The 16,805-nt window shown below is 47.2% G+C and overlaps 1 protein-coding gene across 3 annotated transcripts in view; it reads left to right on the top strand.

Annotated features, from left to right (window-relative positions):
• LOC115139957 (E3 ubiquitin-protein ligase DTX1-like) overlaps nucleotides 1-16,805 on the top strand; it is a 76,935-nt gene that overhangs the window by 36,302 nt on the left and 23,828 nt on the right. For all 3 annotated transcript variants that reach the window (XM_029677867.2, XM_029677866.2, XM_065026599.1), the window contains exon 3: nucleotides 10,413-11,193. In XM_029677867.2, the coding sequence (XP_029533727.1) occupies nucleotides 10,413-11,193 (781 nt within the window). The remainder of the gene's footprint in view (nucleotides 1-10,412; nucleotides 11,194-16,805) is intronic.

Here is a 16,805-nt window from a genome sequence, read left to right as displayed (position 1 = left end):
CAGCCACCACATCCACCTCCCACCACCCACCTTAACACAGTACAGTCCCACCACCACCCACCTGACCACCCTCCTTAACACGGTACAGTACTGCCACCATCCACCTCCTACCACCTGCCTTAACACAGTACAGTACTGCCACCATCCACCTCCTACCACCCACCTTAACACAGTACTCCACCACCACCTCCTACCACCTGCCTTAACACAGTACAGTACTGCCACCATCCACCTCCTACCACCTGCCTTAACACAGTATAGTACTGCCACCATCCACCACCCACCTTAACACAGTACAGTACTGCCACCATCCACCTCCTACCACCCGCCTTAACACAGTACAGTACTGCCACCATCCACCTCCTACCACCCGCCTTAACACAGTACAGACACCACCCACCTCCTACCACCCGCCTTACCACACCATCCACCACCCACCTTAACACCTCCACCACCTGACCACCCGCCTTAACACAGTACAGTACTGCCACCATCCAGCCTTATCACAGTACAGTACTGCCACCATCCACCTCCTCCTACCACCCGCCTTAACACAGTACAGTACAGCCACCACCCACCTCCCACCACCCACCTTAACACAGTACAGCCACCACCCACCTCCCACCACCCACCTTAACACAGTACAGTACCACCACCACCCACCTGACCACCCGCCTTAACACAGTACAGTACTGCCACCATCCACCTAACCAGTACAGTACTGCCACCATCCACCTCCTACCACCCGCCTTAACACAGTACAGTACTCCACCATCCACCTCCTACCATCTTAACACAGTACAGTACTGCCACCATCCACCTCCTACCACCCACCTTAACACAGTACAGTACTGCCACATCCATCCACCTTAACACAGTACAGTACTGCCACCATCCACCTCCTACCACCCGCCTTAACACAGTACAGTACTCACCATCCACCTCCTACCACCCGCCTTAACACAGTACAGTACTGCCACCATCCACCTCCTACCACCCGCCTTAACACAGTACAGTACTGCCACCATCCACCTCCTACCACCCGCCTTAACAGTACAGTACTGCCACCATCCACCTCCTACCACCCGCCTTAACACGGTACAGTACAGCCACCATCCACCTCCACCACCCACCTTAACACAGTACAGTACTGTCACCACCCACCTCCTACCACCCGCCTTAACAAGGTACAGTACTGCCACCATCCACCTCCTACCACCCGCCTTATCACAGTACAGTACTGCCACCATCCACCTCCTCCTACCACCCGCCTTAACACAGTACAGCCACCACCCACCTCCCACCACCCACCTTAACACAGTACAGTACCACCACCACCCACCTGACCACCCGCCTTAACACAGTACAGTACTGCCACCACCCACCTTAACACAGTACAGTACTCTCACCATCCACCTCCTACCACCCGCCTTAACACAGTACAGTACTGCCACCATCCACCTCCTACCACCCACCTTATCACAGTACAGTATTGCCACCATCCACCTCCTACCACCTGCCTTAACACAGTACAGTACTGCCACCATCCACCTCCTACCACCCGCCTTAACACAGTACAGTCCTCTCACCATCCACCTCCTACCACCCGCCTTAACATAGTACAGTACTGCCACCATCCACCTCCTACCACCCGCCTTAACACAGTACAGTACTGTCACCACCCACCTCCTACCACCCGCCTTAACACAGTACAGTACTGCCACCATCCACCTCCTACCACCCGCCTTAACATGGTACAGTACTGCCACCATCAACCTCCTACCACCCGCCTTAACACGGTACAGTACAGCTACCACCCACCTCCCACCACCCACCTTAACACAGTACAGTACTGTCACCACCCACCTCCTACCACCCGCCTTAACACGGTACAGTACTGCCACCATCCACCTCCTACCACATGCCTTAACATAGTACAGTACTGCCACCATCCACCTCCTACCACCCGCCTTAACACAGTACAGTACTGTCACCACCCACCTCCTACCACCCGCCTTAACACAGTACAGTACTGCCACCATCAACCTCCTACCACCCGCCTTAACACGGTACAGTACTCTCACCATCCACCTCCTACCACCCGCCTTAACACAGTACAGTACTGCCACCATCCACCTCCTACCACCCGCCTTAACACAGTACAGTACTGCCACCATCCACCTCCTACCACCCGCCTTAACACAGTACAGTACTGCCACCATCCACCTCCTACCACCCGCCTTATCACAGTACAGTACTGCCACCATCCACCTCCTCCTACCACCCGCCTTAACACAGTACAGTACAGCCACCACCCACCTCCCACCACCCACCTTAACACAGTACAGCCACCACCCACCTCCCACCACCCACCTTAACACAGTACAGTACCACCACCACCCACCTGACCACCCGCCTTAAAACGGTACAGTACTGCCACCATCCACCTCCTACCACCTGCCTTAACACAGTACAGTACTGCCACCATCCACCTCCTACCACCCACCTTAACACAGTACAGTCCTCTCACCATCCACCTCCTACCACCTGCCTTAACACAGTATAGTACTGCCACCATCCACCTCCTACCACCTGCCTTAACACAGTATAGTACTGCCACCATCCACCACCCACCTTAACACAGTACAGTACTGCCACCATCCACCTCCTACCACCCGCCTTAACACAGTACAGTACTGCCACCATCCACCTCCTACCACCCGCCTTAACACAGTACAGTACTGACACCACCCACCTCCTACCACCCGCCTTACCACGGTACAGTACAGCCACCTCCCACCACCCACCTTAACACAGTACAGTACCTCCACCACCCACCTGACCACCCGCCTTAACAAGGTACAGTACTGCCACCATCCACCTCCTACCACCCGCCTTATCACAGTACAGTACTGCCACCATCCACCTCCTCCTACCACCCGCCTTAACACAGTACAGTACAGCCACCACCCACCTCCCACCACCCACCTTAACACAGTACAGCCACCACCCACCTCCCACCACCCACCTTAACACAGTACAGTACCACCACCACCCACCTGACCACCCGCCTTAACACAGTACAGTACTGCCACCACCCACCTTAACACAGTACAGTACTGCCACCATCCACCTCCTACCACCCGCCTTAACACAGTACAGTACTCTCACCATCCACCTCCTACCACCCGCCTTAACACAGTACAGTACTGCCACCATCCACCTCCTACCACCCACCTTATCACAGTACAGTATTGCCACCATCCACCTCCTACCACCTGCCTTAACACAGTACAGTACTGCCACCATCCACCTCCTACCACCCGCCTTAACACAGTACAGTCCTCTCACCATCCACCTCCTACCACCCGCCTTAACACAGTACAGTACTGCCACCATCCACCTCCTACCACCCGCCTTAACACAGTACAGTACTGCCACCATCCACCTCCTACCACCCGCCTTAACACGGTACAGTACTGCCACCATCCACCTCCTACCACCCGCCTTAACACGGTACAGTACAGCCACCACCCACCTCCCACCACCCACCTTAACACAGTACAGTACTGTCACCACCCACCTCCTACCACCCGCCTTAACACGGTACAGTACTGCCACCATCCACCTCCTACCACATGCCTTAACATAGTACAGTACTGCCACCATCCACCTCCTACCACCCGCCTTAACACAGTACAGTACCTCTACCACCCACCTGACCACCCGCCTTAACACAGTACAGTACTGCCACCATCCACCTCCTACCACCCGCCTTAACACAGTACAGTACCTCTACCACCCACCTGACCTGCTTTAACACCAGTACTGCCACCATCCACCTCCTACCACCCGCCTTAACACAGTACAGTACTGCCACCATCCACCTCCTACCACCCGCCTTAACACAGTACAGTACTGCCACCATCCACCTCCTACCACCCGCCTTAACACAGTACAGTACTGCCACCATCCACCTCCTACCACCCGCCTTAACACAGTACAGTACTGCCACCATCCCCTTGCTCTGCTAACAAGAAGGCTGCTTGCCGTATCCTCTGTGGCAGGTCTGGACAGTGTCTTATGGAGAGTCTTTGTGACGCCCCAGGCCTGGGGCTCTGTGTCCCATCCCAGTGACATGCTAAAGATGCAGGCTGCTGCTAGACCTGCTGCCTGATGAGGGGCTTTATCTGTGTGGCTGTGTGAAGTGGAAGTGACAACTTGTGACACACTCAACGGGGTGGCAGAGAAGTAGAAAGAGAGTACACTTGACAGAGCTGAAGCACCTTGACACAGGACAGTCACGACACACACACACAAACACACACACACACACACACACACACACACACACACAGTCTGGAGGGTTGTTTCAGGGTCTGTTGCATTGCTGCAGTGCAATATCTGACAGGTACCTCAAGACTAATTCAATTTCTTTGGTCCGTCTTTGTTACCACCATAACTGCAAACTCTGCACAAGTGCATTGTAACTGGCCAGCTCCCCAAGGCAAGGGGGTAGAGATGGGGGGGCTCTGCTACTCCCCCCCAGCTTGTCTTGTTTGGCAGCCTGTCTTAGGAGGACTGAGTCATTGGGGGCTACTCTGCTCTGCTGCAGTATACACATTGTAAGCTTGCCCGGGTAAGAGAAAGTGAGACATCCTCATTTCATTCCACTCTAGCAGAGAAGCTCTATGCATATCACCAACCCTCCCCCGCCAGCCTCTTCCTCTCCTCCCAACCACCTGTACCTTTTCGTCCTTTGTTCATCCATCACGTCGACTGGATAGAGGAGGCTGCTGCTGTAGGGATTCTAGGTTGCTTCCCAGCACCACGGGTCCATTATAGCTCTGCATTAGTATGTCAAAACTGTACAGTGGCTCAGCAGTATAGAAATTTGCTTTGTTAAAGTGATGGATAATTAAGTTTGAGGGAGCTTGGGTGGGATAGTTATGGTAAGGAGTAGTATGTTGTAGCCAGTAACATTCTCAAGCCAGCTACTGATACCACACTGTCATCCTCATTACCTAGCTCTCTGATCTCAGACGAGTTAGTGGCATGCTGGTATAACGCTAGAACAGTATCTCACAGTACCTATGATGTATGTTATATTACTTTGTGAACATGCTTGCTGATGCTGTATGCATGTCATCCATATGTTTCAGGGGTCCTAATCCTTATGGGTACATACCTAGAGATTGTATTTTCACTACTTCACCACAGACCTGTTTGACCTAGATGTTTTATCTCACAACCAGGACATATTTTTATGTCATCGACACCCTCCTAGTTCTGTGTGTTCTCTCATAACTGTATCGGGTGAATTGTTTGTGAAGGCCTTTTTTCAGGAGATGAAAGGGATATTTCCGTTCAAGCTGTGCTAGTGGGGTTTATGGAAAACATCAAACATACCTCAATTACTTTATTGCCTGTATACAGTAGCAGCACATAATGGAATATTTAGTCTTCTTTCACTGATATACAATATTCGCATAGAGAACGCGTAAATGGATAATAAATCCATTTAAGTGCAGGCTGATGTACAGCCCAATAAACATTTAGTTAGAAATTAGGTCGATGAACTGTACCAAATGGCAATATATCCCACAGCAGTAAAATAGAAAAGCTTGTATATGTCAAACCCTGATTTAGGAAAGGTATAGCTATAATGAATCTTATGTTATGATATATAAGTGAGCAAAAGAGTGCACCTGACCTAGCACCACAGTGTTCGCTACTGGCCAGTCAGTTTGGCTGCTGTACAGATGTAGGATCTTAATTTGATCACACTGTTGCAGGAGAACTTATAGTGTACAGTATTTAAGGTTTAAAAAGACTTCTGAAGTTTGTAATTTCCACTTAGACATTTTTGACTTGATTTTCCATTATGAAAAATCTAGCAACCCCTACAAAATTGTCCATTAATTATAATCCACATAATAATTCACATTTCCTGTTGCTGCAAGATCATTTTCCTGCTGTAGCAAACTGCCTCAAATTAAGATCCTACATCTGTAATAAATAAAAAATATTAGCCTCTTCCTATTAAGTGCTACTCAGTTAGCTAGCATTCGGCAGCCTCACAGTGTAGCTGTTACTGGCCTCTCTCCCTCTGTAGTTACAGGAACTCATGGAGCTATTTTTAATAAGCTCAGGGTGGCCCAGGGGGAATTGGAGAAGCTTGTCAATTATTAGGATACATAATGGGCCTGTATCTAGAGGCATACAGGGCTTATCATCAGCCTGTCTAGTGCAGCACTAGCGAGAGCATGAGTGCTGGGTAATGTGGACAACAAGAGTGTTGTCTAAGATCAGGATGGTAGCCAATGGGTGACAGGGTGGAAAATGTGACAAATTTGTCAGAGAGTTGGTGACTAGCCAGGAGTGACAGGAGCGGAAAGGGAGGGCTGGCATCAGCGGGAGATGAGAGAGTGGAAGAGAGAGTCAGACAGACCTGTGAGGAGAGAGTCAGACAGACCTGTGAGGAGAGAGTCAGACAGACCTGTGAGGAGCGAGTCAAACAGACCTGTGAGGAGAGAGTCAGACAGACCTGTGAGGAGCGAGTCAAACAAACCTGTGAGGAGCGAGTCAAACAGACCTGTGAGGAGCGAGTCAGACAGACCTGTGAGGAGAGAGTCAGACAGACCTGTGAGGAGAGAGTCAGACAGACCTGTGAGGAGCGAGTCAGACAGACCTGTCTTCAGCTGAAGACCAAAACAATCCTATTAAAGAGAGTGGTGGAATGATAGACTCTGTCAGGGAAGGAACATATCTTCAGGAAGCCACAAGAGTCTTAACAGTTTAATTCACCCTGAACTCACCTTTCCGTGTGTGAGCTAGGGTCCCACAGTGAGGCTTGACACAGTTGTACATGACACAGCCACGTCTCCTCACCCAATGGGACCGCTGTTTTGTTAGGCAAGGACATCTGGAGGATGTCATGAGGAGGAGGATGGGACGGGGAGAGGGGAGGAGAGACTTAGGGGGGAAGGGAGAGACCGGTGCCAAAGGCACATAGGGTCAGACAGGAAGTGACCACTCTCTCTCCGTTTCCTGTCAGGAAGAGCATAGAGGGTCGGTTGGGTCACACGGAGAGCATCAACAACTCAGCCTCAGTCTTTGGGCTGGAGCCATTTTATATACAACAGTAAATTACTGCATGAGACAGACAGCCATATAAGGTGCTGCGAGGTTGTTCATGCTGTATGTGAGTGGAGCTTCCTGTTATGGTTCCATGTGATTACTGCACTGTTCTGACCTTCACTCACTCTTTGAGGCCCTATCTAACCCCAGTCACTACCACAGCATAGAAATGCGCACAGTAGACCAGATACAGTCCCTCAGCTAGAGGGTTAGCGCTTGTCTGTTCGACGTTCCCATGTTTCTTCTTTTGCCAGTTTATATCTGTCACGCCCTGATCTGTTTCACCTGTCCCTGTGATTGTCTCCACCCCCTCCAGGTGTCGCTTACTTTCCCCAGTGTATTTATCCCTGTGTTTCCTGTCTCTCTGTGCCAGTTCGTCTTGTATGTTTTCCCAAGTCAACCAGCGTGTTTTTCCTGTACTCCTTTTTGCTATTCTCCTTTTTCTAGTCCTCCCGGTTTTGACCCTTGCCCGTTTCTGGACTCTGTACCTGCCTGCCTGACCATTCTGCCTGCTTTGACCATTCTGCCTGTCTGCCACTCTGTACCTCCTGGACTCTGTACCTGCCTGCCTGACCATTCTGCCTGCTTTGACCATTCTGCCTGCCTGACCATTCTGCCTGTCTGCCACTCTGTACCTCCTGGACTCTGTACCTGCCTGCCTGACCATTCTGCCTGCTTTGACCATTCTGCCTGCCTGACCATTCTGCCTGCTTTGACCATTCTGCCTGTCTGTCACTCTGTACCTCCTGGACTCTGTACCTGCCTGCCTGACCATTCTGCCTGCCTGACCATTCTGCCTGCCTGACCATTCTGCCTGCTTTGACCATTCTGCCTGCTTTGACCATTCTGCCTGCCTGACCATTCTGCCTGCCTGACCATTCTGCCTGCTTTGACCATTCTGCCTGTCTGCCACTCTGTACCTCCTGGACTCTGAACTGGTTTTGACCTTTTTGCCTGTCCACGACCATTCTCTTGCCTACCTCTTTGGATTATTAAATATTGTAAGACTCCAACCATCTGCCGCCTGTGTCTTTATCTGGGTCTCGCCTTGATAATATCCTGGGGTTTATATGTGAGGTATATGATTTATGGTCTGGAATAGGAAGGGTAATGTATTCACAAATTCCTGGTGAGGGATTATTCCTCATGGGAATGTCATGGCCCTACATCATAACCTGTTGGAGTAATTTGCTGTAATAACCAGGTAACATGATTTCCAATCAAACCTCCATTTGGACATGTCACCGTTTACAGAATATATTTTAGTGATTTTGTGTATGTTCTCTACATTAGCATCCATTAGGGCCTATGAAAATCTAATTGGGTCTTAAAGGAAGATAATGTTTATAGGGCCCTATAAAATCTGGGATAGAGAACTCGGACAGAGTCCAGACATTAAATCGTAATTCAACAAAATTAAAAAAACGAATTGAACTTAGTAAGGAAATCAACTAAATGTATTGAAAATGAATTAATTTGCCAAAGTTTATCATAAGACATGAACAGAATGCATCAGTGATTCGTATTTCCTGCAACTTTCTGAAGAGGCGATGAGAATTCCCCGTCTGTGTAGCCGAGGCTAATGAAAAGTCTTCTGGTAGATGGAAAGGCTTTCCAGAACACCTTCTCAATTAAATGTTAACTAGCTACAATGTAGCCTATGCCTACCTGGCAGAATTATATCATGATTATTTGCGTCAATCCAGTTGGTATTTGTTTCGCAAAATCTACCAACACGTGCACTACAAAACCACCCGCTAAAAACCACGCTGGAATTAAAGGGTTACTACACCCAACAATGTAAATAAAATAACAAAATATCCTAGACCTCAAAAGTGGTCCCCTGATGTGGTTTAAACATTGTTGTGGACTTTAGAACATCCAAATGTGTTGTTTTTCTATTTCTTTTTTTAAAGTGTGATTTAAAAAAAACCACAAAAAAAAACAAGGGAAAAGGAAACCTTGAAAAACAAGGGAAAAGGAAACCTTGAAAAACAAGGGAAAAGGAAACCTTGAAAAACAAAACAGATTTTTATGGGGCCCTGTGTTTATATTTCCTTGGTGAAGCTACATTGATGCCCAGCAGATAAAAAGTCTCCACATCATCAAATATTTATAAGGCTAGTGTTAGTTAACTCAGCGTTTAACAAGAGAGTGTGGTGCTGCTACACACCCATTGAGAGGGTCTGAGATGTGAGAACACACACACACACACACACCGCCTAACAGGGAGAAAGAGAGAATGTGTGTCTGCTGCATGTTAATGTGTCCCACAGGAGAGAACACTAAGTGATAAAAGCCTACTCTGTAGAAGAGCTGTTCACTCCATCTCATCCTCTATCCCCACCTGAGGCTCTGGGTATACTACTGTAAATCAACGTGCTGGATGAGTAATTGGTAGTCAGGAGTGAAACAGTGAATAAGTGATACAGTGAGTGAGCTCATTGAATGGATGAAACAGTGGTAGCTATGAGTGAGTGAGTGTGAATTGGTGAGTTTTATCCTAACATCAGGCATGGGAAGTAATGCATGAGGAAGAGAGTGTGTGTGTGTGGAGGAAATTGAAAGTCAATCAATAGACCACCGAGGCAAGGAGAATGAGGGAAGGAATGGATGACTGACTGCCTGGGGAGGTGAGTGACAGAGGCAGCTGGCTGTGTGTCTGTGTGCAGAGGTTCTCAGCAGCCTTCCAAATGAAATGAGCTGCCAAGCCAAGTCCTTTAGCACAGTTTGCGGCAGGGATTCAAGGTCAGTGCTGTTGATTCTGCTGATGCGTTTTATTCTCTGGTGCCAGTGATGCTGTGCTGTGTGTCTGGGGGGGACAGCCTTTTACGCCAGCCTTTCCCCCCACCACACACACGTCCTTCCTTCCATTATCACCCCGGTGCTCCACTGCAAGTTAGTGTGCATTTAGCTGTTAAATTAAATGGGGGAAGGGTGGTGGTGGCGGTCCTAGCCGTAGAGCCTGGATACCCTTGCTGGTGTGCTGCGTAGCAAGCAGGAGATGGATGGGGAGAGGTGTCCTGATTTCGCATGTGACCACAGTAATTGTGTTATATTGGAGGTGGGGGCTGTGAGGCCATCAGCGGGAGGGCAGGGTTACACCTCTGTTTTGAAGCATGCTTGGCCAATTTATTCAATGAGTTATACATTTAAATCCATGATTATTTAAACAAAACGTGGTTTGAGATCTTGGTAAGTGAATCATCTATGATGGATACGTACAGTAGTTCTTTCCTCTGACCTCCTATCCTCTCGCTCTCTCCCTCCAGGCACCATGAGGCCGGTCCACAGGAACTTCTATGAGCCGTCGTCGGCCCCGGGGAAGGGTGTGGTGTGGGAGTGGGAGAATGACAGCGGCTCCTGGACGCCCTACGACATGGAGATCTGTGTGACCATCCAGAACGCCTATGAGAAGCAGCACCCCTGGCTGGACCTGACCTCTCTGGGCTTCTGCTACCTCATTGACTTCAACAGTATGGTCCAGACCAACCGGCAGAGCCAGAGGAAACGCCGCCTGCGCCGACGCATGGACCTGGCCTACCCTCTCATCATGGGCTCCATCCCCAAGTCCCAGTCGTGGCCTGTGGGCGCCAGCTCCGGCCAACCCTGCTCCTGCCAGCAGTGCATTCTAGTCAACAGCACGCGGGCCGCTTCCAACGCCATCCTGGCCTCTCAGCGTCGTAAGCTGTACGGAGGGGCCGCAGGAGCTCCAGGGGCCACAGGCACGCTCAATGTGGTACGGCAGAGTAACACTTTCACCGGGACCACACTCTGGTCCCCAACCTCCGGTGCCGGGAGCAACAACATACAGCATAACAACATAAGTGCAGGAAGTGGCCAAGCTAAAGTTGAACAGGTGCAGTCGCCCCTGTCTAGTTCCAACTTCCCTTGTTCCCCGGCCCTGCCGTCCCTTCCGCTTGCACATGGCCACTCCCACACCCATGCACACTCCCACGGCCACCATGTCATCATCAATGGGCAGAACAACCTGAACCGGCCAGGAACCCAGCGCATTTCCATGGGCACTGCTAGAGGAGCCATCCCACCAGGGTAACCAGGATTCATTTAGATTACATTCCACTATAGATTTGCAAACCAAAACCACATCTCTTTTAGTATGAACATTAGAATAACACACAAGCAGTAGGGACATAACAAAAGCACATTAGGCTAGTCTATAGATTGCTTTTTCAATGAGATGACAATAGATTAAAGTAATTTGAAGGTAAAAAAGGAAAATAAGAACACCATCTCGCTCTGTCTGTCTACCTGTCTAATGTGCCATACAGTTTTAGAATATCTCTGTTGACATACTGTATACAGCGTATGTGTCTGGTGCATTGTGTTGTGTTGCATCACATTATGTCTCTTTGTCTCTCTCTCTCTCTCTCTCTTTCTCTCTCTCTCTCTCTCTCTCTCTCTCTCTCTCTCTTTCTCTCTCTCTTTCTCTCTCCCTCTATCTCGTTCTCTCTCTCTCTCTCTCTCTCTCTCTCTCTCTCTCTCTCTCTCTTTCTCTCTCTCTTTCTCTCCCTCTATCTCGTTCTCTCTATCTCACTCTCTTTCTCTCTCTCTCTCTCTCTCTCTCTCTCTTTCTCTCTTTTTCTCTCTCTTTTTGTCTTTCTTTCTCTCCCTTTTCTATCTCTATGTTGTGTGTCTGCTGATTTACTGCACTTCTTGTTAACTGGGTGATCAATGGCTCTGCAGTGGGAGCTCCAGGTCCTGGGTGCATTGACAGCTCTAATTCCTCTCCTCTCCTCTCCTCTCCTCTCCTCTGCTCTCCTCTGCTCTTTCTCCTGTTTTATCTCTTCTCTCTACTCCTCTCTCTGCACTGGGGAGTGTGGGGAACTGTTCTGCTCTACATTTGAATCTTAGCATGGTTGTCCTGGATATCAAGCTTACAGTTGCCTCAATAGACTCCAAATAGCTGTTTTCTGCTCAATGCCTCTAATTTTACCCAGTAATTTTTTACCACACAGTAAGCTATGTGTCATTATATTCTATGCGGAGCACTGTGTGTGTTCTGTTGTTTGTGTGTGTGAAGGTGTGTTCAGTAAGCTATGTGTAATTATGTTCTATGCTGAACACTGTATGTGTGTTCTGTTGTTTGTGTGTGTGAAGGTGTGTTCAGTAAGCTATGTGTCATTATATTCTATGCTGAACACTGTATGTGTGTTCTGTTGTTTGTGTGTGTGAAGGTGTGTTCAGTAAGCTATGTGTAATTATGTTGTATGCTGAACACTGTATGTGTGTTCTGTTGTTTGTGTGTGTGAAGGTGTGTTCAGTAAGCTATGTGTCATTATATTCTATGCTGAACACTGTATGTGTGTTCTGTTGTTTGTGTGTGAAGGTGTGTTCAGTAAGCTATGTGTAATTATGTTGTATGCTGAACACTGTATGTGTGTTCTGTTGTTTGTGTGTGTGAAGGTGTGTTCAGTAAGCTATGTGTAATTATGTTCTATGCTGAACACTGTATGTGTGTTCTGTTGTTTGTGTGTGTGAAGGTGTGTTCAGTAAGCTATTTGTAATTATATTCTATGCTGAACACTGTATGTGTGTTCTGTTGTTTGTGTGTGTGAAGGTGTGTTCAGTAAGCTATGTGTCATTATATTCTATGCTGAACACTGTATGTGTGTTCTGTTGTTTGTGTGTGTGAAGGTGTGTTCAGTAAGCTATGTGTCATTATATTTTATGCTGAACACTGTATGTGTGTTCTGTTGTTTGTGTGTGTGAAGGTGTGTTCAGTAAGCTATGTGTCATTATATTCTATGCTGAACACTGTATGTGTGTTCTGTTGTTTGTGTGTGTGAAGGTGTGTTCAGTAAGCTATGTGTCATTATATTTTATGCTGAACACTGTATGTGTGTTCTGTTGTTTGTGTGTGTGAAGGTGTGTTCAGTAAGCTATTTGCAATTATATTCTATGCTGAACACTGTATGTGTGTTCTGTTGTTTGTGTGTGTGAAGGTGTGTTCAGTAAGCTATGTATCATTATATTCTATGCTGAACACTGTGTGTGTTCTGTTGTTTGTGTGTGTGAAGGTGTGTTCAGTAAGCTATGTGTCATTATATTATATGCTGAACACTGTATGTGTGTTCTGTTGTTTGTGTGTGTGAAGGTGTGTTCTTGTGGAAGTGTATGCCTGTGTGTGTGCGTGTGTAAAGTTGTGCTCCCATGTAGCTGTGGAAACCCATTTGCCATGGAGGCAGAGATACACTGGGGAGAGGTGAATAATGGATCAGGGAAAAATGGGAGCTTGAGCAGAGCGATCCGACCCGAGAGCAATTTAGTGAAGGGAACTAAAGGAAAGTAGTGTCTAGAACTGTAACCAATACCGTTGTTCCTATCAAATCAAATCAAATGTATTTATATAGCCCTTCGTACATCAGCTGATATCTCAAAGTGCTGTACAGAAACCCAGCCTAAAACCCCAAACAGCAAGCAATGCAGGTGTAGAAGCACGGTGGCTAGGAAAAACTCCCTAGAAAGGCCAAAACCTAGGAAGAAACCTAGAGAGGAACCAGGCTATGAGGGGTGGCCAGTCCTCTTCTGGCTGTCCTGTTTTCTATCCTGTTTTCTTTACTAAAATAAACCCTCTGGTGATCTCATTTCATTCCATTTCCCTTTTCACAGCTTATGGGGAGAGGCACAGTTAGACAGTATGTATTGAAATGATACTGTCCTTCAGGCAGACTTTACAAGGCCTAGTTCTGTGTAAGGGAATGTGTGTGTGTGTGTGTGTGTGTGTGTGTGTGTGTGTGTGTGTGTGTGTGTGTGTGTGTGTGTGTGTGTGTGTGTGCATGCGCGTGCGTGCGTGCGAGCCAGCTGAGAACCCCTGTAGTGATTTTTAAGGGTCCTATCAAATCAGAGGGCTGGAGTGGATGGAGTGCTCGTTTCTCACCTCTCTGCGCAGTAGGCGGGAGGGAGCTGTGAGAGGCTGTGGGAGAAGACTGAGAGAAAAAATGGAGCGAGACAGAGTGAGAAAGGGTTGAGGTGGAGAACAACATTTCCCAGGCGTGTGGCTCTGTACACACAGGATGAGTGTGGTTAACAACTACACACACAGGAGGACACAGACACGTGAACACCCTCACATATTCTCACCAGTGCATTGCAGACAGATAACACAGAAACCCACGCAGAATAGAAACATTTCAAGTTTTTTTTCTCACACACCCACACCCAAATATCACTTGTTTTATACATAAACTCGTAAACTCACTGCGTCCTTTCTGTTCTCTGTGCTGATTTTGAAACCCACTCAGGGTTGATGGTGTGAAGTAGCTGAAAAGAAAACATGCTTCTTGTCTGATGTTGCAGTAATTCTCTCCATAGTAAATGTTCAAATAACATGTTCCGTTCTGCAGCACTGTGTAGTATGAATTTCACACTTGCCGGTAGTAGGCAGGTGCTATATTACACATCTATACACATTGTAAGTTGTCACCAGTGACAAAGAATGTCGCTGAAATAATAACCTTGTGAGAACATGTAGGTGTTTATCATTTTTATTTATTTATTTCACCTTTATTTAACCAGGTAGGCCAGTTGAGAACAAGTTCTCATTTACAACTGCAACCTGGCCAAGATAAAGAAAAGCAGCACGACAAAAACAACAACACAGAGTTATACATAAACAAACGTACAGTCAGTAACACAATAGAATAATCTATGTACAGTGTGTGCAAATGTAGAAGAGTAGGGAGGTAAGGCAATAAATAGGCCATAGAGGCAAAATAATTACAATTTAGCATTAACACTGGAGTGAAAGATGTGCAGATGATGATGTGCAAGTAAAGATACTGGGGTGCAAAAGAGCAAGAGGGTAAGTAACAATATGGGGATGAGGTAGTTGGGTGTGCTATTTACAGATTGACTGTGCTCTGACACCTGATGCTTAAAGTTAGTTAGGGAGATATAAGACTCCAGCTTCAGTGATTTTTGCAATTCGTTCCAGTCATTGGCAGCAGAGAACTGGAAGGAAAGGCAGCCAAAGGAAGTGTTGACTTTGGGGGTGACCAGTGAAATATACCTGCTGGAGCGCATGCTACGGGTGGTTGTTGCAATGGTGACCAGTGAGCTGAGGGAAGGCGGGGCTTTACCTAGCATAGACTTATAGATTTCCTGGAGCCAGTGGGTTTGACGATGAATATGTAGTGAGGGCCAGCCAACGAGAGCATACAGTTCGCAGTGGTGGGTAGTATATGGTGCTTTGGTGACTAAACGGATGGCTCTGTGATAGACTATATCCAGTTTGCTGAGTAGAGTGTTGGAGGCTATTTTGTAAATGACATCGCCGAAGTCGAGGATCGGTAGGATGGTCAGTTTTACGAGGGTATGTTTGGCAGCATGAGTGAAGGAGACTTTGTTGCAAAATAGGAAGACAATTTTAGATTTAATTTTGGGTTGGAGATGCTTAATGTGAGTCTGGAAGAGAGTTTACAGTCTAACCAGACACCTAGGTATTGGTAGTTGTCAACATATTCTAGGTCAGAACAATCCGGAGTAGTGATGCTAGTCCAGGCAGCAATCGGTTGAAAAGCATGCACTTAGTTTTACTAGCATTTAAAAGCAGTTGGAGGCCTCGGAGGGAGATAGGAGTTTAATGAGCTAGTTTACGCCTGGATAATTTCAGGCTTAGTCTCAATCTCCTCGAACATGGCTGTTGTAATGTAGTCATGATTATCAGAGGTGGAGTGGAGCTTGCCTTGCTACCCAGACTCCTTGCTACAAGCCAAACGCTACTCACAAGGATGTTCGTTTCTTCTCTGCAATGAACACATTCGGGTTAGTCTGATTGGTCCAGAAACCGATGGGTTTGGCCAGAGCCAGAACACAGGCGGGTAAAGCGACAGTTTGAAAAGTCGTCATTGACTTGATATTCTGATTGGTTAGGGACGATCCAATCAGTGATGACTTTGTTTTGTACAATGACCCTCGTGCGCCTCGTCACCACAAACAACTTCCATGGTGGCAGTCTCAGACTAAAGTATGTAGCAAACGACAGAGCAGCGAAAGAATTTGTGTTTATATTTACATTACCAGTCAAAAGTTTGGACACACCTACTCCTTCAAGGGTTTTTCATTCGTTTGACTATTTTGTACATTGTAGAATAATAGTGAAGACATCAAAACTTTGAAATAACAAATTTGGAATCATAGTACCCAAACAAATCAAAATATATTTTATATTTAAGATTCTTCAAAGTCGCCACCCTTTGCCTTGATGACAGCTTTGCACACTCTTGGCATTCTCTCAACCAGCTTCATAAGGTAGTCACCTGGAATACATTTAAATTAACATGCGTGCCTTGTTAAAAGTACATTTGTGGAATTTCTTTCCTTCTTAAACCTCTTGGAACTACCCATCCGGGAGAATTGTCATCAACTACACTAATTAGCATAGCGCAACGGTCAAAAAATATTACTCGAAAATATTCATGAAATCACAAGTGAAATATAGTGAAACACAGCTTAGCCTTTTGTTAATCACCCTGTCATCTCAGATTTTGAAATTATGCTTTACAGCCAAAGCAAGACAAGCGTTTGTGTAAGTTTATCGATAGCCTAGCATAGCATTATGTCCAGCTAGCAGCAGGAAGCAATCAAATTAACCGTTTACCTTTGATGATCTTCGGATGTTTTCACTGACGAGACTCCCAGTT

The sequence above is a fragment of the Oncorhynchus nerka genome, linkage group LG13 (assembly GCF_034236695.1).
Source record: "Oncorhynchus nerka isolate Pitt River linkage group LG13, Oner_Uvic_2.0, whole genome shotgun sequence".
NCBI classification, from domain to species: Eukaryota; Metazoa; Chordata; class Actinopteri; order Salmoniformes; family Salmonidae; genus Oncorhynchus; species Oncorhynchus nerka.
The sequence above is the reverse complement of the archived record's forward strand: the minus strand, read 5'-3'. Positions and strand labels throughout refer to the sequence as shown.